This window comes from Pieris napi, chromosome 13, assembly GCF_905475465.1.
Source record: "Pieris napi chromosome 13, ilPieNapi1.2, whole genome shotgun sequence".
Classification (NCBI taxonomy): domain Eukaryota; kingdom Metazoa; phylum Arthropoda; class Insecta; order Lepidoptera; family Pieridae; genus Pieris; species Pieris napi.
This window is the reverse complement of record NC_062246.1, coordinates 4,653,257-4,678,398: the sequence shown is the minus strand read 5'-3', so window position 1 is coordinate 4,678,398 and position 25,142 is coordinate 4,653,257. Positions and strand designations below refer to the sequence as shown.

The 25,142-nt window shown below is 32.1% G+C and overlaps 2 protein-coding genes across 4 annotated transcripts in view; one reads left to right on the top strand and one right to left on the bottom strand.

Moving 5' to 3' along the window:
* Nucleotides 1-18,607, top strand: part of LOC125055415 (cadherin-23) — a 47,571-nt gene extending 28,964 nt beyond the window's left edge. For 2 of the 3 annotated variants that reach the window (XM_047657872.1, XM_047657873.1), the window contains exons 14-29: nt 629-808; nt 1,412-1,546; nt 2,715-2,899; nt 3,704-3,963; nt 4,776-4,945; nt 6,521-6,688; nt 7,589-7,746; nt 8,588-8,769; nt 9,810-10,039; nt 10,788-10,961; nt 11,646-11,926; nt 12,708-12,945; nt 13,880-14,065; nt 14,548-14,883; nt 15,840-16,035; nt 17,560-18,607. In XM_047657872.1, coding sequence (XP_047513828.1) covers nt 629-808; nt 1,412-1,546; nt 2,715-2,899; nt 3,704-3,963; nt 4,776-4,945; nt 6,521-6,688; nt 7,589-7,746; nt 8,588-8,769; nt 9,810-10,039; nt 10,788-10,961; nt 11,646-11,926; nt 12,708-12,945; nt 13,880-14,065; nt 14,548-14,883; nt 15,840-16,035; nt 17,560-17,885 — 3,405 coding nt within the window. In that variant the 3' untranslated portion in view covers nt 17,886-18,607. The remainder of the gene's footprint in view (nt 1-628; nt 809-1,411; nt 1,547-2,714; nt 2,900-3,703; nt 3,964-4,775; nt 4,946-6,520; nt 6,689-7,588; nt 7,747-8,587; nt 8,770-9,809; nt 10,040-10,787; nt 10,962-11,645; nt 11,927-12,707; nt 12,946-13,879; nt 14,066-14,547; nt 14,884-15,839; nt 16,036-17,559) is intronic. The other variant, XM_047657875.1, reaches the window with a different exon arrangement.
* Nucleotides 18,608-20,217: 1,610 nt separating this feature from the next.
* LOC125055417 (ubiquitin-conjugating enzyme E2-17 kDa) lies at nt 20,218-23,126 on the bottom strand. Its single transcript, XM_047657877.1, has 5 exons — nt 22,807-23,126; nt 22,249-22,312; nt 21,919-21,950; nt 21,624-21,807; nt 20,218-21,549 (listed from the first exon to the last, which is right to left on the bottom strand). The coding sequence occupies exons 1-5, from the start codon at nt 22,828-22,830 to the stop codon at nt 21,410-21,412; spliced, it is 444 nt and encodes a 147-aa protein (XP_047513833.1). The 5' UTR covers nt 22,831-23,126; the 3' UTR covers nt 20,218-21,409.
* Nucleotides 23,127-25,142: the final 2,016 nt, after the last annotated feature.

Below are 25,142 nucleotides of genomic sequence, written 5' to 3'. Positions count from 1 at the left end.
TATACCTGCGATCGCGCTCGTGAGGTTTTGGTGTGACACAAGTTTCTGAACATGTCACCCGACTAAAACGATTTTAAAGACGTTATCACGTCAATAAAAACACTAAGTATAGATTATATAAATTTAAGAAATAATTGTTTACAGTATTAATTTGTAAGCAATTATTTTAATTCCTTTAAGTTTAACAATAAATACATAATTGACTACGAAAAACCGAGAACAATATTAAGCGTTAAACTATTTATAAAACATTGTAATTGACACATATAACCTTATTATAGAAAGTAGACTCACGGGTTCGTTGCCATGGTTACCATTGTTACGAAAACATGTAATTATTGCAACGATCATGCTACTATTTTTTAGTATACGTTTTATATCAACTTTCATAAAGTATTACCCCCATTATTAAAACAATTTAACAGTAATTACGCCATTGTAACTATTATATTCATCTATCTCTTTTCATCACACCCACATTCACCGGGTGACAGACAGAGAAGAAATAGTACTTTATTATAAATATGCAATTAGATTTAGTTTTTATGAATATAATTTACGGATTTTAATAATCGCTCTAACATCCTTAACCATTTTTTTACTGATTTTTTTAAAATTTGGTATACAGGTAAAGGCTCGAGACAACGACGGTTCATCACCAAATAACCGTATAGTGTATCGCATACAGCGTGGGGCCAGTGACAAATTTGTCATTGACTCACGCACTGGGGTCATATCTGTGTCTAATGGGTCTAGTCTAGATCCAGATAAAACTGACCCTAAAGTCACGCGATATACTCTTACTGTGGTGAGTATTTTTATCATTTAAATTAATGTTAAAATCGTATTTCGAAAATGTATTCTTTGAGTGTATTTTGGTTTTGCGACGAATTTTTTCAATTTTTTTTTTTCAAATTATATTTTTTGTGCAAGGGGAGCGTTCAAGTATTACGTAACGTAATTTTTGGAGATTATTGACCACATCCCTCATGTAACTCACCGTAACGTTTTTCAGTACCCTAGTACAGTACTGTACTCAGTACATATAGTAAAACGTTTCGTGACCACGTATCTCTTTAGTTACTATTATGTGGTGTAAGTCTAAAATAATATTAACAATAACGCGTAATTCTACAAGTACTAATTTTACAAAAGGAGCCCCCCCCCCCCCCTCCCAAAACTCGTTACGTAATACTTGAACGCTCCCAAAGGCATTTGACATCTTCCAGTTTTATTTATAAAATTCTTCTATTCGTCTTCAAATATATTCTGATTTTTGTTGATTACTTATTTATAGTCACAGTTCAAATATAATTTTTCAAATTATATTTGAACTGTGTAACTGGTCTTTCTTTAGTTAGCTTTATAGCTAAATACAAAAAAAATTCGTTACGTTTTAAAAATATTAAAGGTGGCATTGGACGGTGGTATCGGTGACCAGCAATTAAGTGCTGCGGTTCTTGTGAATATAACAATAGTTGATGTTAACAATAAGGCACCAGTGTTTCTTGAACCCGGGACAATACAAGTCATGGAGAATATGCAGGTAACAATATTTAATTATTTAAAAATACTAATATTGTAAAGAGGAAAGGTTTGATTTTTTGTTTGTTTGAAATGAATAGGCTCCGAAACTACTGGACCGATTTCAAAAATTCTTTCGCCGTTGGCAAGCTACACTATTCCCGAGTGACATAATTTTCAAAAAAATTAGGGATGCTTACTAAAACTTGAATAATCTAACCCAAGGTGTAAAAAAAAAAACAAAAAACTTCCTTCAATCGTGTGCGCTGCGAAAACTATTAATGATAGAACAAAATGATGTATTACAATTTTTTAGGACACATCACTATCTATAATAATTGTCGCGACAGCATGTCTCTATCTTTTATAGTTACGTCATTTTTCTTGTATTAAAATACCACCGCTAGAAAAGGCTCTTTATTCGTTTATAGGTATTGATCCTTATCAAAATAATTACCAACGTTTCACATAAGCTACACTTTAATGGCATAACCACCAAAAAGCATGGTGGATTGGTGTTCTCCTGCCTTTTCTCTTGAATAGTTTACTACTATGTAATATAACAATAATCTTAGCCACAGCAACGCTTGGCCGAGTCTACTAGTTTACAATAAAACAGTATTATTCATCCATATATACTACGTTAATACATCAATATATCATCATCTTCTGTGTATGGTCCTACCATAGCTAAAAATACATAAGCAGTTATATAGAGGATAGGATTTTTGGACTTGTGGCTTCTTTATTCGCCAATATATTAATATATTTTAATAATGTGATGATGTAGTGATAGAATGATATAAGAATCGACTTTGATGATATGATTGATAATTAATGTAATTTATGTAACAACTATGTAAAATTCTACCATTTAATTATGTATGACAACCATTATGTGTTGCAGTTTATGCGATGTTTAGATTGTACCACCAGTCCACCATAGTATTTTTTGTACCATATTCTTGTAAATAAATAATTATTATTATTATTACTATTCAACTTAGGTAAAATTGTCTTTATTATAGGTATTTGACATTAATTATTTTCTGTTTATTCCATATTAATTTTTATCTTACAATAATTTATTTCTTAAGGTGTTACCTTAAGTACACATGAACGTGAAAAAAATGTCTTAAAAAAAGTTTTGCCTCTTTGGGCTCATATCAATTTAAACATTTTAATTTAAGGTTGGCGCAATAATATTCCGCGCTTTGGCTTATGATCCAGACGACCAGCCAGTACTGAGATATTCCATAGACAAAGCAAACAGTTATGCCCGTAATGAAGATGGCGTACAAGTTCTACCCACAGACTATGACTTCCTAGCTCTATGGGATTTGAATACTGTAGATGGTTCTTTACGGATTGTAAGGTATGACATGTTTCTTCAGTACTCTGTAAATAAAATATGTTTATTATAAGATTACAGGTATCACTTATTCCACGTCATTAAGTTTGAATCGGTAGACATCAATGTTCGTTAAAATACTATTATGTGCTTTTGTCCATAGTTTTGGATGGTAAAAAGGACTTATTTATGTTATTAACCAATACCTTTCTTCATTATATAGACGACTCATTGGTCTAGTGGTTAGTAACCCTGACTGCGAATCCATGGATCCCGGGTTCGATCCCCGGCTGAGACGAACATCGATGTGATGAGCGTTTTGGTGTTGTGCTTAGGTCTTGGGTGTTTAATTATATATTTATATGTCTATCTATCTTTAATATATCCGTTGCCTAGTATCCATAACACGAGCTTCACCAGCTTAGCATGGGACTAGATCAATTGGTGTGAATTGTCTTTAAAAAAATAAATAGATTATTTTTTCAGTTAAATGACATAAGAGTCTAAGAATAAAATTAAATGCTTTTTTGACATACGAGGTTATCATTCTACAGTGACGATATAGAGAGCAGTGTTGGTCTAATGGCTTCAGCGAGTGACTCTCATCCCTGAGTTCGTAGGTTCGAACCCCTCGATAAATAGACTTTCTATATGTGCATTGAACACTCACTTCTATGATGAAGTAAAACATCGTGAGGAAACCGCGTATTCAACTCAAAAAGTCGGCGTGTGCCAGATACATGGACTGCATGACTGTACTTTATGGGCGGCCCGTAGGCTTGTTTGCCCTACTATTGTATAAAAAAAAACATTTTTAATCCATTTCAGAGTTCTGGATAGAGAAAAAGTGGAACTCATCAAACTAGTTTTAACAGTAGAAGATATGGCGGCCATTCAAAGTGGGCCCAGACAGCTCGCGTCAACGACCTTAACAATCATTGTATTGGATCAGAATGATAATAATCCGAAATTCAGGAAACCATTCTATAAAACATCAATACCGGAGAACTCGAAAAATGGCGCCCATATTGAGACTTTATTGGCCGACGATTTGGATAAAAATCGGTCTATGACTTATGTTATCGAAGGTATGAATTAAGAGGCAAATAATTTAATATTTTTTATAAACATACTAGCTGGCCTGGCGAACATCGTACCGCCTAACAGTCGATATTTTTTTTTTTAAATACTTATTCTGCTATTCGGGACACCGGTCTAGCTAGTAAGATAAAAAAAGAAAGTTGATAATAGGTACAACAAATACATTATGTCATCACAAAATAAAAATTTACCTTCCCGGAACCACTCCACTAACACTTGAACTTTATGATATGGTATTAAAGTTCAAATTGCCTTTAAATATTATTATTACAAATTTTTTGTATGGGAATATAGAAAAGTGTTGTTTTTAGACTTTTTCACTTAACTTTTTAAATTTTTCACTCCGTAAGAACCATCCTCGTACTTCAAGGAATATTATAAAAAAAGAATCAGACAAATCGGTCGAGCCGTTTTCATGTCGTGACAACGGAAAACAGGTTTCATTTTTATATATATAGATATGCATTTTTATTAATTAAAACTTAATTCAATAAAAAAAAGGTTTAATAGCGTAACTTAGATATTTTTTAATTTATTTGTTGATAAAAATTAATAACTTTAAATATTTTACTACTCAACATTATTTACCGTGTCCTCTCCAGAATTGAAATCATCTCAAAAATTACTGAACAAATTTTGATAAAACTTGGATAGGAAAACGACGTTATGAGAATTTTTGGACTGAAACAGTGAATTGAGCACTCGTGTTGAAAGTCAAAAAAATAATAATAATAATAAAACTGATTACCTCCTTTGAAGTCGGTTAAATGTATACGTCATCTATAATTTCTTAATTTATAAACAGGTACAAATGCATCATTAGGCCTCGTGCACATAGACAAGAAGTCTGGTGAAGTTGTTGTGTCAAACAAAATTGATCACGAAATGTTTCCTTGGATCAATTTGACAGTTAAGGCCACTGACAGCGGAATACCGCCGCGACATGCGATGGTGGATTTGTTTATACAGGTATATATTTTATTATAACTATTATTTATATATTTGTCTTTATATAGTCTAAGAAAAAAGTCGACGGCGTGTCTCAAGCACAGGAGGCTGATCACCTACTTGCCTATTAGATAAAAAAAATTTCATTCAACAGATTCAGAAATTTGAGGCCCAGACCTAAAGAGGTTGTAGCGCCACTGATTTTTTTTTTCTTTATATAGTACCACCGTTTTCCTGAATATATTTTTTGGATAACGACAGAATTACCGTTAAATAAAGTTTAAAAATCTAATACTAATGGGACCTAAAACCGCGGTTGGGGTTTAAGGTCAATAGTGCACTAGCGGCAAGCGAGATAGATACATTATTATGAAATCGCCATGAAGCACGCGCACCTGAGATCGATGCGGCGCATTTGCGGCCCGTGGTTGGTCGCAAATATTAAAAATTTTCCTTTTGTTTTGTCGCTTCTTACTTGAGAGATACAAAAGCATTGAAGCGCACATTGTATTTGCACATTAGTCAATGCATATACATAGTAGAACCTCTATAAGTCGAACATCAAGGGAGACGCCAAAAAATTCGAGTTATAGAGTTTTCAACTTATGGAGGATTTCGACTTAGGCGGATTTTGATTCGACATAAAGAGTTTGAGGTTTATTCTTATAAATTGAACACCTGACACAAAGCAAGCAAACACGTGTTTCCATGAGTCATAAATTTATTATTGTATACTCCTAAAATGTTTTCTAAGAAACAATAGTGTACTCACATTGTCGGCAAGTTCTTAAAGTCTATAACTTATTTTTGTTCGAACAATAGAGATAATAAATTCCAAATGATCAAGTTGTAAAGGTTGTAAAATAAAACGTTCCTATGTTCGAGATACAGAGGTCAAATTTAATTTTTCGAGTTATAGAGTGAAAATATGTACCAAAATGGCTTGGAGGGACTCGGTGATTATTTCGAGTAACAGAGGGTCAAGATTTCAAGTAATGGAGGTTTTGGTGTTTTAAGGGAAGGGAACAAAACATTTTTTCGAGATTTGGAGGTTTTTGACTTATCGAGGTTCGACTAAACGAGGTTCTACTGATTATTTCCAGACAAAGGAATTATTGTATATTACTGCGGTTATCTACCCACGGCTTGAACTATCCTTCTAAAACGGCCACACATATATATATATATATGCCCGTATCAGCCTTTTTGACCTCTATATATTCACTGCTGTTGTATATATATATAATAAATATATATATATATATATATATATATATATATATATTATATATATAACAGAAGTCATCGGGCTGAAGGCTCACCGGATGTTAAGTTTTACCGCCACCCGTGGACATTCAATACCCGAGTACTCGCGAGTGCGTTGGCGGCGTATCCATGTAGTATATGATATATTAGAATAATAGAAAAACAGACCTTGTTCAGTCCTCTTTGACGTTTATTATCTATTTCAGATTACTTCTTTGTAAATACTTCTTAGTTTGTTACGTATTTTGAATGTATGTAAGTGTGTGTGTGTGTGTTTAAAATCTTGTTGCTTTAGTTTGTAAACAAAACAAGTGAATTTGTAAATTACAGGTATTAGATGAAAATGACAATAATCCAGTATTCGAGGTACAGCAATTCGAGTACCGCGTGAAGGAAGACATTCAGCCCGGTACAATTATAGCGAATATCGTAGCGAGCGACGCTGACTCCAACGAGTACGGGAAGATCACGTATTTACTCGATCGAGTATCGACGCAGGTAAAAAACTTATTTATGAACGATTGTTTCAATAAATCTATTTATTACTTAGTAATTTTTAAGAAGACAAAAACGTATTTATTTTAACGCCAAATATTTTTATAATAAAAGTAAGTTACAGATCTATTTTTTATCTGTGGTTATCATACACGGTAATGAAATATATGACAGAATGGTTTCTTGTTAAAACTTGAAAAGAAAATTTTCTTTAGTTTTTTACCTTTTAATGGTAAATTATTTTTATAATAATTCATTATTTCCGAGGGTCTTATTATGTTCTTTTCAATTGATTATTATATAAATATTTATTTACGTAATTCATCGAAAATAATCTGAACAAAATTGTCATCATAGTTTAATAAGTCGTCAAAGATTATCAAGTACAATTTTACAATCTACAAAGACAGCGGAAACGTCGCTTAACTATGTTAATCAAAAGTCCCCAAAAATAATTTAATTGCTTGAAAATTATAAATAAACTAAGTGTATAAAAAATCTTTGAGAGGCTTAACCATGCCTGAAATAACAAGTTTTACCTCTTAAGAAGGAAGCCGGTTCTACGGCAATTATTTTTCCATATTGTGTTCCGATATTGCCCTATGGTTTTATTTCAATAACTAAATAAAATGTGCAATATAATGGCTTGCCTTATCAGAACTTCTCAAAATATATGCAAAAATGCATCTCAAATCTTCTTAAACGTTGATAAACCGAATTATTATTGTAGAAATTTGTGACAAACAATAATTTAAAGCAGTATTCCTTTCAATTTAAAATTATCCAACAAATTGGCACGAAGGTGTTTACTCTATTTTAACAGAATTTTTAGCCACGATCGCTTCGTCACACTCTCTTGATTAGTATTAGCTATGCTCATATACTGCCTTCATTATTTTTCAGGGCAAATTCCTCATTAACGCTGAAACAGGAGCGCTAACTGTGTCCGAATGGTTGGATAGAGAGACCCAAGCGACCTATAACCTCGTAGTTGAGGCATGGGATAACTACCAATTCGGTTATCTCAGTGGCGAAAGCAGAAACGCATTCAAACAACTTGTGTAAGTAGAAAATAATATACACGGGTTATTAAACGTTTAATGTTTTTTTTTTAATTGAATAATTTTTTGAAAAAGAAGGTGTTATCCTATATCCTATAATTTTTTTTTATAAATCAAGAGTTTACAAATACTTGTTGTTTTTAATGCCAATAGTTTATAACAAACAATTTGTATTAAAAAAGTCTCCTATAGAAATTATATATGATATCAAATTTATAGTCACACACGTGCGCACACGCAACGTATACAATGGTTAAATACATGATTACAATACATTTTATGTTAATTTTTAATACCAAAAAACATACTTACACATTAACGCATACTTAATACTATTCGACTTATTTTATTAGATATAACACTAAGACTACTTTTTCTTTAAAAAAAATGGTGCATATCATGTACCACGAATAAGTGGTAATCTTAATCATCATTTCAAATACAGTTAATTGCAGCTCAATTCTAGAAAAAATGCATAGAAATAGAAAGCGAAGCGAATGTCACACCAAGTTCGTGGCATTCGCTTCGACGTCTGTGAGTACGATAGCCGTCCAGGTCGTCTGATCTTGGATCTTCAGTAGCTTAAATTAAGCCTTTAGCTAGATGAACATAAGTGTTGCGATTGTTATATTGTATGTAACTGTAAAATAAAAAAAATAAAATACGTTTATCATGGAACATAAGATACAGGTATCACTTATTCCACGTCATTAAATTTGAATAGGTAGTAGGCCGAGAGAAAAAGCCGGCGTAAAAATGTAATGTAATTAATATGTTAAGAAGAACAATAAAATACTTTATTAAGGACAATTGAGTGATGTCCTTACATCTTCTATTTCAGTGTGACGGTGGAAGATGTGAACGATAACCCTCCAGTTCTCAATTTACCAGACGACTGTACGACTATAAGCGAATTTCACAAACATAGAGAACCGATTGTATCAATATCGGCGACGGATGCCGACGACAACAACTTGCCCAATGGGAGAGTTCAGTTTCATTTGGTTGGTGGAAAGGGACATGGTAAATATCTTTTTATTTCTGTTTGATTTTGCAAAGAAGAAATGTTTATTTGATTAAAGCACACACATATGTAATAGAAACACAATTACACTGATATTCATCTTGACAGCTATGAACAAAAAATAAAAAAAAATAAAAAAAAAAAAAATTATTTAAAAACAATAAAAACCAACCCAGTCAAATGTCATTCCTAAAGATAACTTTTAAGTTTTATTATGAATGATTGATGCCTTGGATGTCGCGGATTGGAGGTGGCAGGTTGTTCCAGAATTTAGTCGCATTGTATCGTTTACCTTAGTTGGTATTCGTATGTCCTTATAAGGTACTGAATACTAAGTCTATATTAAAACATCGATACATGTATATAAATCATGTAGGCACAATCTAAAACTACCGCGAAAAGACACTGTTCTATGTTAAGGGACAACTCTTGTATACGGACTTGTGTCGCCTGCCCATTTAAGCTTACTATATAGGTTTTCTGGTTCTCGATGTCGTATATCCAAAAAGCTGCGAGAGAAAATGTAACTGGCGACGGCCATTCATATTGATTTATTTCGTATTATTTATGTATGGCGAAACGTGCGTTCTTTTAGGATTTCCAACAATACCTGGCGCAGGCGTTTAAGATAAAAAAAATTAAGCGAAACTAAATATTTTGATTGGACGTATACGTACTATTATATCTACTAATTATTTAGTAATATTGCTTACATAAGCATAAGAGGAATTTTTAGGACAACTCTTATCGTGGGAGACAAAACTCCATCTTGAACGCGATACTTGTTTTAAAATCATTTTTATATTCAATAAATTCTATATATCAGTTTTTTTTTAAGTAAAATTCGGTGTAAATCAATCAATTGAAATTACCATACATTAAATCCTAAAATAAATGACGCCCAAAGTCATATGCCCGACTTTGTAAGATAATTTTGTGCAGTATTATTCCGTGCGTTTTAATTTGTACTACATATTACGAGGTTAGAGATACCGAGTGCTAAAATACATCAGGTGAAATATTTTTTTTATTATTCCAGATCTCTTCCGTTTCGAGCAAGTCGGCGGTGATGCGAATACGGGTCGTTTGTTCGCTAAACAGTCTTTAAAAGACAGATTTGGTAACTACAGTCTTTTGGTGGAAGCGAGGGATTTGGGCATCCCGCCGAATTCAGTTAGAGGCGAACTGAGACTGTGTGTCACAGATTATAATGACCATGCACCGATGTTTGTGCATCCACCGAATAATATTACTATCAAAGTTCCAGAGGTAAATGATTTCCGTTATTTCAAATTACACCTATCTTTGAACATATACAAGAAAATTCAAAGTAAATATTTACTTTTTTTTAATATCATTTTTTTTAAATAATAATAGTTATACGATATAAAAAAGTTCATATTACCAAGTTCTGTTCATTTTCAAAAGGAAGATTACCACTTAGTTAATTTATTTTGACCCGGCGTCGCACCATTCCCTGTGGACTACAATGTTTGCACATTTGTATAATTCTTCTGCATAATATTATAACGGGTTTATCCGTTATAATATTATGCAGAAGGGCAGAAGGCTCACATTATGTTAAGTGATACCGCCGTCCATAAACACTCACATTGCCAGAGGGATCGGAAATACGTTGCCGGCCTTTTAAAAATTGGTACGCTCTTTTCCTGATAGACCCTAAATTGTAAGGGTACGGAAAAACTTTTATGCAGATTACTCTGACTTATACTTTATTTTTCATACTGTCTGCCTTACAGAATTGGAATCGTTTGACGTTTACTGATGCCCCGCAATTATTGTCATTTCTAGTCCATATACCTTCCAATTAATAGTGCTACATAATTAATATAGTTTTGTCAACATCGTTAACAGTTATTTTAGACAAGATATATAGATATTTGACGTTTAAACAAAAAATAAATTCCTACTATTTTACCTTCAGCAGGAACCTAATAAAGATTTCTCAAAAGCACTCAAAAGTAATATTAGTATTTAAAATCGAAGTTTTTCACAGAACGCAACAATTGGAACTATAGTTGTGACAGTCAAGGCCATAGATTCTGATATAGGTCCAAACGGGGCTGTACGATATCGCATGAGACGGGATCCCTCCTTCTCAATACATCCCAGTACTGGCTCCTTAAAGACTGTTCTGCCGCTTGATAGGGACAAACAGTCAGTTTATCAGGTATGTTAAATTATTTATAATAATTGTTTTGCAGTAATAAGGTTTTATATAGCACGGTGGGCTAACGAACTTTAAGGAGGTGGAGAAAAATGCATGAAGTTAGAGATAGGGCCTATTATGTACTTAGAAACATTTATTGATAGCAAAAAGTTTTCCAGTTTATATAATTATATATTATACTAGCTGATTGGGCAAACATCGTTTTGCCATGTATATCATTTATAATAAAAAATAGGGGTTGATCGTAGAGGGGTAAAAAATGGGGGTTGTATGTATTTTTTAATGCTGTATTATAAATAATTAAAAAATAAAAATTTATCTAAAAACTAAAAATAAAATTTTTAGGGGTGGACTACCCTTAACGTTTAAGTTTAACTACAAACACCGCGACACGAGAATTTTATATATTAGATATCGTTTTTTTTATATTTTAGTTACAATTTTGTCATTCATTAGCTGTAAATAAATAAATAAATTTATTAAATGGGGCTATATTATTATTATTATAAAGTTCTTTTATTTTTTTCTTTTTGGTCAATAATGTTATTGTTATTGGTCATTATTATTTTTTTAGTTTTTTTTTAATCCGTATGAATGTCCTACCTTTAAAATAAAATGTTATTCCTTTTTACTCCTAAAATTCGAAATCTTATGAAAATCCATGAGTTAAATTTACTTTTTCAGCTTAGAATAGAAGCTTATGACCTAGGTCTTCCAACTCCACTAAGTTCGGAAATAGACCTGACAATATACGTACAGAACGTAGATAACTACAAACCAAGGTTCCCATACAAACACATACACATTAATATCACAGAAAATGTTGCCAACTATAGCACAATATTACCCCGAGTTATAGACAGAGATGAAATCGACAGGGGAGATGAACCAGTGTTGCCAGTTTGTTATTATATTGTTGAAGGTGATGGGGATGCCATGTTTCAGTTGGATAGGAGCACATACAGGTAATTATTTTAATTTGATTAATTACTTATACATATAATTCATATTAAATAGCGATACAGCTCTTAAAATGTTTTGGTTACTAGAAGTAAAAACACAGTGTACACTCTTTATAACGAATTTTGAGGGACTGAGCGATTTTATGCGTTATAGGGAGGGAACAATTAATGTATAGGTATTGTTAAACCAAATAAAGTTAACTAATTTTTACGTTATTGAGAGATTACATTATAACGAATGTCGTTATAAAGAGTTTATACTGTAATTTTAAACTGTTTTTAACACGCATTTATTTACATAACTCCAATGAACAGTATATTGGTATAAAAGCTATAAAAAGTAAGACTTTCAATGAACATACATTGTTATATTTAAATATTATTGGAATCATATCTTGTATGGGTTGTTTTATAAAAAAAATCTTTTTATTAAATTATCTACTAACTTCAGATTACATCGCAGTGACAATTTACAGAAATAGTATTTGACGCCCGTATTCCAATTCAATACGTCTTATGGGACGTACTATATGTAGATTTGCGTAGCTACCCAACGCACTTTCTTCGCCAAACGCTTTTTCTCCTTCTGAAGCCCGTGCTTTAGAAATAATTATGTCAAATACCGTTTTCATGTCAGATAGAAGAGCTGCTCACGACACAGGGAATCCTAATGCACTTTCTTTTTAACTAAACATTCTATTTTAATGTGTATAACAAGGTTTATCTTTTCTTTCTTTTCTAACTACGAAATATCATTTATTTTGAATATAAATTTTAATTACAGGTTGGTCTCAAAACCACTAGATAGAGAACAAAAATCGAACTATACCCTCACAGTATTCGCATCAGAGGACTGTTTGAACGAACCCAAGTATAACGCGCAGACGGACGCGGGCAGTACGTTGACCGCGCATATATATGTGAATGATGTTAATGATAATACTCCAAAATTTATGAGTAAAATATTCACGGGGGGAATCACGACAGAGGCTGATTTTGGTATCGAGTTTATGTATGTCAAGGTTAGTCGCACAAATGTTTCAATTATGGCTTATATTAAATTAAATTTAGTTAGTGAAATATAAATTGTGATCAATTAATATAGACGACGCCATTAATGTATATAATATCGATTATAAGGTTTTTTTGCATAAATGCTCGTTTACTGTGACTATTATTCATTTACGGATAAATGATTGTAACGTATTTAATAATTTTATTTTCAAAATTACACAAGAGTTAAGAATAAAACTTTCATTATTTTATCAGCATGAATTGCTTCAATTGTCTTCTTTTTATATTTATTATTGGTACTTTGGTATTAGACTCTTATAATAGTACTTTATTATAAGAGTCAATTGCGCCGCGCACTTATCCTTCGTCAAACCAGTTGTCCACAATCTAATGGCGCACGTTAGTTGTCAGACATCGTTTTTTAGTCAATCAAAAAAACCTTTGTTCATGAATATTGTAAAAACTCACATTAACAACTAAATAATTAAAAAAAGTGTAATTTGGTAATAGTGCGTAAACGTAGGAAAACATTGGAAACTGCGCAAGAATTATTGCATAACGAAAAAATTATACCGAAGTAAATATCTACTTAAAACCTTATCTATTAGTATGACTCACTTCGAATTTCACATAATTAAGGTTTAATTTACATAATTTTTTTAAACGATAAATAATATTTTTTCCTATGAATTTATGCCAAAGGGTCACTATGTGGCGTATGGTATTGTAGTATACCAATCCCGGTACCATGTGGCTCCTTCGGCTCCAGAAAATATCAAACACGTTTTTGAATACAGAGATTTTTATACTAACTTATGATGTATGCTGAATTATACCTTGAAATAATAAACACAGAGAGATGGACGGTCTTAATGCCAAAGCGATGTTTTACACATTTCTGCGTTAAGAGTACATATACACATATATATATATTTATTTCAGGCAACAGATTTAGATGAAGCAGATAATGCAAAGGTCAATTATTATCTCGTCGGTAAAGTAAAGGAAACTCTAACCGAAGGTTTGGAAAAACTATCAGTTTCACCGTTCCTAGTAAATGTGGATACGGGAGCTGTGTCGCTTAACTTTGACCCACAAAAGGGTATGAAGGGGTACTTTGACTTCAAGGTAGATAATAGTAGATAATATGTATATTGATATGTATGTTGATATTTTTAACAGTTTATATGATAACTACAGTTTATGTAGGAAGGAAGGTGCTTCTCTTCCTTCGTCCTAAAGGGAGGATCCTCGAGAAGTTGTACATGTCACCGTAAAATTGTAAATACCGTTAGGTTGTAATCTATCTCGCGAGATTGTGAACTGTGGAAAGACTGTGAACCTCATACTGCTTACAATTTAACGTATTATTATTTGGTAGATTACAATCTACCGAAGTGATACCGTCTAATTGTGAAATGGAAGACACCTCGCGCGCTGATTGGTTGAACAGCATACATTATATATATGCTCAATTTTTTTTATAAAAAATTAATACATCCGACATAGTTCAAATCGTACTATATAATTATTTTTTTATTGTATAGATATGATAATTAATGTCATCTTGATAAAAAATCTACAAAATAAAAATACACCAAAAATTACAGATATTAGCAAACGACACAGACGGCCTATCAGACGAAGCACACGTATTCATTTATTTATTGCGTGAAGACCAACGCGTGCGTTTCGTTTTACGTGCGCACCCGTCAGAGGTCCGTGACCGAATGAACATATTCCGCGAACATTTAGCGCTTGTGACGCAGTCAGTCGTCAACATCGACGATTTGAGGGTACACGAGAATAAAGACGGCTCAGTGGATAATACTAAGACTGATCTGTACCTGCATCTCGTGAATGGTGAGGACCATTCGGTATTGGAGGTTGAGCAGGTCCTTCGATTGGTGGATAAGAATATTGAACAATTGGATAAGTTGTTTAAGGTAAGTCGTCTAGTAAGTGTATTTAACAATTCTTTGCTGGTAAGTGTATTTGATATGGTCCGCATCTGTGGAATCGACTCCCGGTGGGGGTACTCCCTAGGAGATATGCCCTCTAATTGTTTAAAGAAAAAGTATCCTTCTCGCTCAAAGGCCGGCAATGCAACCTACTGAAATAAGCCCATGGGCTGCGATGGCTGCCCTTTTTGGGCGTCTCGTAGGCTCATTTGCCGCCCTATCATATAAAAAAAATGGTTGTTTATGGATTTCTAAACGGAAATAAGTAGGCGTACACATATGCACTCTACCTTACCTTATTTTTACGATACTGATAACTATGGATCAGTATAAAAAATGTGTTAAATAAAGGACTGGCATCTGAACACACCTAACACAGAGTAATAGATGCTACTGAGACCTAATATGTTACACATTCACACACGTTACTCTCACACACTCACTCACATGCACCCACACACTCACGAGTGTTACGAGTCGAGTATTGCTGTTTGTTAGTAAAAAAAAATATAAGATATTGTTGTAAACAGGTTTAAAAATAACAAGATTTAAAAAATATTACTTTTGTTATGAAAAAGCTGGCAAACTTAACACATGTATTATTTACTTAAAAGGGTTCCCAAATCATATATATTGTAATGCATACTTATAATCAATACACATTTTTATTTATGAAAAAAGAACCATATAAAATTTACCCAAAGTCATGGTGAGTGGTATCTATATCAGGGCGGACTCATGATCGTTTCTGGAGCCTGGACCGAAAGATTCTGATTTCGAAGGTATTTCATATAAAGGTTTTAGGTTAGGTTCTTTCAACTTTGACTGTATTTATCCAAATATCATATTTGAATTAACCCTTCATTTTTTTTTTCAAAAATCTGGTCCTTCAGATTAAACCTGTGGTTTTTTGATTCCTAAAGTAAGTGTAAAAATTGCAGGATTTCAACGTACTAGACACCCAACCGGCAGATTTCCAGCCCCTGACAGCGGTATCAGCTGGCCACAATACGATCTACTGGCTTGTATGGACCTCTGTTCTTCTCGCCGTTGCTCTTGTATTGGCAATCATGACGTGTCTCTCACAACGAGCTGATTATATGAGGAAGCTCAAAGCTGCCACTGCGACTGCGTATTGTGAGTTTCTTAAATTTCCTTGAAGAAATTGCTTGACCGTGCCTTTTTTGGCTCTGGCAAGACGTAGATCATAAAGTTATAAATGTTAACGAGTGTCACAGTCTGCGGAAACAAGAAATTTAGGGCACGTTCAAGTATTACGTAAGTATATTTACTGCAATTTATCCCCCCCCCCCCCTTGCTCTTGTCAGCCAAAGTAAGCAAAGCTCTCAAAAATAGTAGTACTTATTATTTTTAAAGTTATACTTCTTTAGGCGCGTTATGAAAAATTGATGAGAGTGAAATTTTACGATGCGCGCACCGTTACACAAAATTAACAGAATGAAGTTGCCCACGGAAGATGCTACGTCATTGGACATACTTTAAAAACAACATTCGAATAATAATAGAATTTATGTTACACTTAATGTAAGAGAATAATAATAAATATTTATTTATTTAATTTTTAAAATGTAAACTGAACTTTATTGACTATAATGAGTAATGACTCCTTTTTCAGTCTTTGATTATTTAATTGTAATTAATTATTTGCATGCAATCAAAAACTATTTTTAATAATGCCAAAGAAGTATAACTTCTTACGCGCGTACATAAGTATACGCACCCTTTTTTTTTGTTTGTAGAAATCATCGAAAATGCATTTCGTTTTCAAACATAGTCAGTGTGTGGGTAATGTGTTAATTACAGTTGACGTAATCACCAAATAAGAAAATCAATGACCCCCTCCCCCCTACAGTAATACTTGAACGGTTTTCACAAAATTAAATGCTTTTGATTTTTTCAAAAAAATATAACTGACGAACTATAATGACGTAACAGTGTTGTCAACATTTTTGTGTTAATTCACTGCAGCGACCTCAAATCCCGACGGTTCTCTATCCACAACAGACTCCAAAGATGTGCCGCAAGATTTCAAATATCTGTTCACATTATGTACCTATGTTATATATTTACCCATCAGAAATACTAGGATCATAGATTTTAATGATCCAGTAAAATAAAATACAACAGATAAATAAGTTTGTTTACATTTTGTTTGCTTATCACTTAATTAGATTATTATTAACCGACTCCAAAAAAGGGTCTTATCAATTTGACCTGTATGTTATTGTTGAAATTGGATAATTCTTGAGTACAATTATCTATTTAGACTTACAAGCGCCTGGGTTAAGGCTCGTATTCTAGAACATTCGTAATTAAAACATGTCTCAAAAGCTGTCAAATATTTTTTGATATTTGTACTTGACAATGCTCAAGTACAATTGTATGATATATCTGTTGGAATACGGGCCTATATTTCTTAAGTGTATTTATGTTATATTTTCCGATTTAAATCAGGTATATTTTTACTTTTGGTACAGTGCCAAGTTTCATCAAAATCGGTTCAGTACTTTTTGATATAGTGTAAAAAATGTTGAAGTCGGATAATTTTTCTAAATAACTGCTATTAAAGTCAAACTTCACATAAAATGATCTGAAACCATTCTCAATGTGTAAATAATAATTTATATATTCCCATATTAGCATCACCGACACCAGGCGAATCAGACATGACTCTCCGTTCAGGCGGTCGAGTACCAAACACAAACAAACACAGCTCAAAAGGCTCTAATCCAATATGGCTCCACGCGTATGAAAACGACTGGTACAAAGCCGACGACCAAATGAGCCATTCGGAAAGAGATTCCTTAGACGAGAACGCAGTTAACACAGACGTTCCGAATAAACCATTTTTCATAACTAACACCGCGTTCCCAATACAAGCGAATGAAACAGACGGCAATTATGATTTCTATCAACAGTTGGAACAGATGAAGAACGCTAAGAATATGGAGACCACGGAATTGTAAACATTTTAATAAAATATTTTAAAAAATATACGATTGTTATTCCATACAAAATTTGTTACTCATTGCTACGTATTAATGATACATTTGTGGCAATATTTCATTTAATGGCAGCAAACTTACTGTGTAACGACTTTCAATTAGATTTTTATTGGCATTCTAAGTAATGTCAATGTCATCCGACGATCAAAAACAATTAGGTATTTTAACAATTATTATATATCCGTAGCACTAATATGTAGGTAATAAAACCTATGTAAATATATAGATTCATGCTTAACGGAAATTTGTCTCTGAACAGCCATAAATATGCAAAAAAAATTGTATGATTATAACAGACGATATCAATGACGCCACAACCTGAAGGCAAAACTGTATAAGCTAAGTTAGCTTAGTATGCCATATGTAGCGGAGTTTTTAATTTGATTAGGTTTAGTATTTAAACTGTGAATTGCGTAATTGTAAGTTTATATAAATTATGTGCCTTGTAAATGTACCTTAATTATAAGTTTACTAGTAAGTATCTAAGTCTAGGGGGTAATTTATTAATAAAATGAAGTTATCGCAGTACCGTTTGTAAAAGGTAATCAATGTTTTTGTCTTTATAAATCAATTGTAAATTTTGAAATGGGCTTTCAGTTTTTTATTAATAATGTTTTAATTGGGGCTTAATGTGTATGAATGAACTAAATTATTACTTACCTAATAAATTAGTGTGAATACTACTTCGTCGTTTTATTTTTCGAAGCTACCATAAGAATTAAGACTAAAGTTACCACTCTATTTTTGTGTGAAACCTCGCAACCCTTCCAGACCATAGGGCAAACATGATTCTAATTTGTGCCGCCTAATTAAGAACGTCACGAATTATTCCTATGGAATTAATTAATGCGAAAGCGATAAACGCTTTTTGTAGCTTATGCAAAGAATTAATAATTTACAATGTTGTGAATCCATTTGAAGTATCATCTATGAAATAAATTCCCACAGTAGAGGTTTTCTCTATTAGTACTAGTGTTTCATGTAAGTCACATAACGTTATAAAAACATATCACAATATCGTCATTATGTAAGACCGATTTTCTTTTGTAACAATAGAAAAGTCGTGTCTGATAGTATGTAATCATTGAAATTATTAATCGTTATCTGCTTTGTTCCGCTAGAAACGATTGTTAGTAAAAATGTCATTTGAGTAAAAAAACAAAAACAACAAAAGGGCAGTAGTAGATCTACTGCCCTTTTGTTGTTTTTGTTTTGTTTTACCGACGTTTGCTCGTCCTCTCAATATTTAAGATGCCTACAACAGGGATTATTTATTTTTTACTTTAGGTACTAAAATCATTACATTAGGTCCAGTCGACGCTACACGCAAACATGACACAGGATATCTAGGGGTAAGTATAATATGTCAAGCATCAGGCAAAATGCTGATCCAGCTTCGTGTCACTGATCGCAATCATTTATGGTTCGCCTACTTTCATTTTCATGCTAATGACGTAGAGTTCATTACCCCAAAAATTACTCAGGTATATCTCTATAAATATACCTATTTAATGTTCATAAAAAGAATAAGCAAATAAACCTCGCAGTTTCGTAAATCGTGTTGCTATTAATATATAGGACACCGTCCTTCAGTTCGTCATTCACGTTGTTTCTCTGAATTTAAAATAGATCGCCAACGCCTATTGATCAAAAATGCATAGATTCAAATACATTCAAGTCAATTTTTTTACCGTAAAAATTGCATAAATTTTTGTTGCTGCCCATCTTTCAGACACGTTAGTTATTGGTTAGTAATTACAGGTATTTTAAATTTGGAAAATATCAATAGAACCTACTGTTTTTAAAAAGTGAATATTATAAATGTTTGTTTTACAATAACGGTAGAGTTGAACCTATTATGAAAAAATTTCGCATTGATTAAGTAGCTGTTTTACCCGTTAATTGATAACCCCAACAAGAATTTTTTGACTCGAGCCTGCAGTTCCTGAGATCAGCGCGTTCAACCACTCTTCAGGTTTTATAATTGAGTATAGATGGTATGGGGATGGGGGTAAAGAATGCTAAACGAAAGAAACGAGCACACCTTTCGTTTATTCGCTGAAACCATTCCGAGCCCAATTAGACGCTGTCTTTTCTTTTCGTCTTATATTCCTACCCCAGTTATTTTATATTCTGTTGAAACCCATGTCATAGCACGGCTTTTATTGTTTAACTATTAAGGTGTCATAAATCCAATTTCAGGCTCTAGAAATCTGCCCTATCAGGTGAAATGTGTGTTAACTTTACTACTATTATTATCTAAGTTATTTGGACAAAATAGAAAGACTCCTGATGAGATATCACATGGAACAGATTCTGTATTTTATTTAGGTGGCTATACTAACCATAATTGCTAACTTATAAATGCAGTTTCCACATTGTCATATAATTAAAAAAGTTTAATGTTTTTTACAGCTGCATGACATAGGGAGATGCCTAAATAAATCTCACATTATTATTTACATACACAATAATTTATTGTTCTTAAATTTTAGTGAAGCTAAGATTGGATTACAATTGAAAAGCGTTATGTTACTGTTTCTCTCCCTGATAACCGAGTGAACAAAAGCTTTCTCTTGCAGCTGTAAAGTAACACATGCCACTAATGCCATTCTGATGAGCCAGCAATAACCTGATCCGAGGGTATGAGGATGGTCTTCATGGATGGGATGACTTGGAAATCAGAACGCAGCTGTCCTTACAACCACAATATATATTAGATAAAATTATAATATAAAGATCGCCATATTGAAAAAGTTCTAGATTAAACATAACTTATTATCTTATGAGATACACTGTAATTTATACTGTAATGTTTAAATTATATTGGAGCATGTCAACTACCACATTTAATATTGTGGATGAAAGAAAAGTTATCACTTTCGTAAAACATCAGTCTGTTCTGCAAATTGCTACATTACTAACTTAGCTGTTAAAAATTAATGTCTAGACTGGGTGAGCTCAATCTGTTCCTATTCTCACAGGAGCCCTATTTTCTTAACATTACTGAGCTCACTTACAAATTCATTGAACAAACCTAAAAAAAACAGAAAAGCAACACCTCCAAACATATGGCTATTGTAGTTTACAATGGAATTTTTAGTTCTAGTTAAAGTACAAATTCTTTAGAAATAACAATATGATTTTAATGCAAATTTAACTAAGTTTAATTTTTTAACTAAATGAGTAAAAGACATCTACACATCAATGTTACAACGGAAAGTAATTTAATTTTTCTCTTATAGAAAAGTACTGACAAATATATGAACAGAAACTATTTTATGTTCGTAATAATATTTACTAAAGATGAAATCTCAATATGATTATTATTGAAGACCATCAAAGAAATAATCATGTGAAAATGAAAACAAAATTGGAAAATTTAGACCAGGATATAGACAAACGGATAAAGGGTTTGAACGGGTGTAGAGCCAGGGTTTTGTGGCGATGTGTTTGTATGTTTAGTTGATGTCACAATTGACTCATCACATGGCGTACTTCCTAGTCCACTCTCTGGCTAATTCATTGTACTTTTCTCTGTCGGTTTTGTAGATCCTAGCGATTTCTGGTACCAAAGGATCATCAGGGTTTGGATCACATAGCAGTGAACAGATTGAGAGCAACACTGAAAACAAAATAAATTTTAAGTATTGACAGACATACAAATATCCTAGCAAAAGTATGCAAGTCAATAGTTACCTTTAGATATGGTTAGTGCCGGAGACCACTGTGAGCGCAGAATGTCGAGACAGATTGAACCATTACTGTTTATATTAGGATGGTAGATACGTGTTGTGAATGCAACTTTTGGTGGTTTAAATGGATAGTCTGTTGGAAAATGTATAGTCAGAAAGAAGACACCTCCTTGATAAGGACTGTCGACCTGGAATGCAAAAATTATATTAAGTAGCTATAATATAAAGCAATAATTTTGATGTTTTCTTAAAAAAAAAACAAAATAAAATAAATATTCTTATTTCTGATAGATACTTACTGGACCCATTATTGTGGCCTGCCAGTGAAATACTGAAATAAATAAAAAATAATGAATAACATCATCTTAAACTGCTCTTTGTGCAAATAGTTTCAATGTGACTCAGCTGATTGCAGTCTTACATTTTAAAAGTACAATAAGAAAAAATATTCTGGCCTACACTTTTATAGGTGTTTAATCTGGTAGATTTTCTTTGTCACAATATACAAATACTTTAAAAAAATAAAAATCATAACCTACATAATAATAAGTGATCTTCATTTTTAACGGGATATTAAGTACGATCCTATGACTCATTAAAATATAGTAACGAATACGTAAACTACTTACGATCTTCTCCGTGTGGGCCTGCGGAGCATTGTGCTGGAGGGTCCCTACCCAGGTCTTGTAATTCCTGCACAAGACAAAACCATCTTTGTACATGATATGAAACACAATACCTAGATTCGAAACGTCAAACACATCATCAGGTAACATACGGCCATTCAACTAAGATCCGCTCAAAATATACATGCCTGTTTTTAATACAACAGTTAAAAATACTACAATTTAAACTGATATATTGGATCTTCATTTAACACAGTTAGATTACAAAAAAACCTGAAAATCGTTACGATTCCGACATTTTATATTCACAGTGTGCATTTAATTGTCACCAACATGAAACCATACAACACCCATTATTAAGTGAATACGTAAATTTTGTCAAAAAATAAACGACGATTAATTTTTTAACATCATCACACACAGAAATATCCAGAAGAAAATGTCGATAATAGGTATTCACAATGACGAAACATTCACTACGAAGTCTCCTTACATTTTAACAACACACCATTTTTACATCTCATTAATAATGAAACTAATATCAACGTTAATTATACGTACCCTATTAATTCGTTTTAACGCCATTTGATTATTTTGTAATGAAATAAACCAACTTTTTACTAGACAACGAAACTGTGAGCCAAGGACCTTTGATTAGAGATTGCAAGATGGCTCCCGTCTAAACGCAAAAGTGCCACTTATTTGGTTTTATATAATATTATAAAAATAATAACAATTACGACAAAAGTTCAAATACTTAAATAAAAAATAATATTAACTAATATTAAGAAATAATAAATTTTGGAACAGAGCGCAAGTTTTAACAAAATTAACACACTCGCGACAAATGGCGAACAGCAAACAGGAAAATCGACCATTAACAAAGAACGTTCGTAAGTTGATAGTATTGATGACAAATAATTTATAGAACAAAAAATATTTAAAATATTATGAAAACAATACCCAATAAAATTAAAATAATTTTATGATCATAACTAACTTAAGATCACAATATTTTTAATTTATATATAAGTTTACTACAAATAAACTCAACTTGATATTACTTTTTTTTAAACATGGCAACCCATACTAGGACGTGACGTCATCTGAACACAAGTAGGCGCTATTTTTGGATATATATTTAACCTTAAAATCTTTAAATATGTTGAGTTATTTTCAAACACATTTTTGCAATTTGAAACTTTCACAGATATCTAAAATTATTGATATGTGTATTTGTCACTCTAAGTAGGCCCGTAGCTACGATTAAATTTGCGACTAAAATCGAAATGTTAAAGTACCTACTGTCGTCTTATAATTTTATAACTATCATAAAATAGCTAAATAAATAATAGTATTATGTGCTGTTTAAATTAAGTTTTTTATTTAAAAACTGAAACTTGTAAATTCTAATATTTATGTTATTATATATTTATTATTATATTATTATGTTATAATTTATTATAATTATAATTTTCATAAATAAAATAACAATTGTGCTGTATGAACTCGATTTTTTTTTTTTTTACATTTAATAATAATTTAACAATGCACGTTGCATCAATCCCGTAAATTGCTAATGCGCTGGAGCTAGATATATTGACAAAATAATTATGTGATATTAATTATTTTAATGAATAACATAAAATGCATTAAAATAAGTAAGTCTGATTTTTAAATCCATTACAGCAGGTAATTTTAATCCCATTTGAACGTTTACCAGCAGATCATAGAGGACCACAGCGTGACGAGAGAAATGTAATCTGTGCATTAATTAAAACATTATTTCATCTTACTCATTAATTTCACTTTAATAAACACATTTTAAATGTTGTGTTAATATAATTAATAAATATATGGCTATGGCTGTGGCACAAAATTGCAAGACACAAGCAAACCATGTTAAAAAAGTTATCATGATCCCAGAACAAGACAAGCGTAGAAACCGTGTAAAAAATAAGAGTGGAAACCTAACTAGGTTGGCTCTATTTGTTATATGAGTTATTTCTGTACAATTCTTTATTTTTGTTAAAATTTTTGAAGTGAAACTTCTTTATCGGGGTTGGAAAAAAATGTAGTGTAACATTTTTTTCGTTACGCGTCACATTTTTCCGTTACGCGCCATCTTTTGAAGTGAAACTTCTTTATCGACTTATGGGAGAAATTTTGTAGCAGGTTACGCGCCATGTTGCTTTTTGAAGTCAAACTTCTTTATCGGCGTTGGAAAAAAATTTACACACATTTGTCACATTTTTCGGTTACGCGCCATCTTTTTCTTGTCCCTACCACGGTTGATCCGAAGAGATTCGAAGCCATTAGTAACAAAAATATATAATAACGATAACAATGATAGTAATACTAATAATTCTATTACAATTTATGAAATTCTGTAATAATCTTAGTAGTAATAAGGTAAAATGAAATAATTGTATTTGTATTCATATCTATGATAATAAAAGCCTTTATTTAACCAATTTCGTTAAGTTGCATATAGTAGATCATTTTTCAAAAAATAAGGTCATAAAGAAGTTTCACTTCTTACGTGTGTACACCTAGTCCACGCACACATTTTTTTTATTCTAATGACATCAACAATTATAAAATATTACTGTTTCTTTTTTTTCGTTTCGACTTGTATGACATTTCAATCATAGGCTATTTTAAATTTATGACCAATAAAGTGTTATTGACAGTAATCAATAACACTTTCTTATGGAGTGAACATGTAAATATTTATTTATGGAAAATCGTTTATAATTTATGAAAAAATCTATAATGAAATATATTGATTTTTATATGTCAGTCACGTTTGATTAAAATACAGAACATATTTTATGTAATTTTAAGGATTAACACGTAAAAAATTGTTTCACGTGTTTACAGGCATCATCATAGGG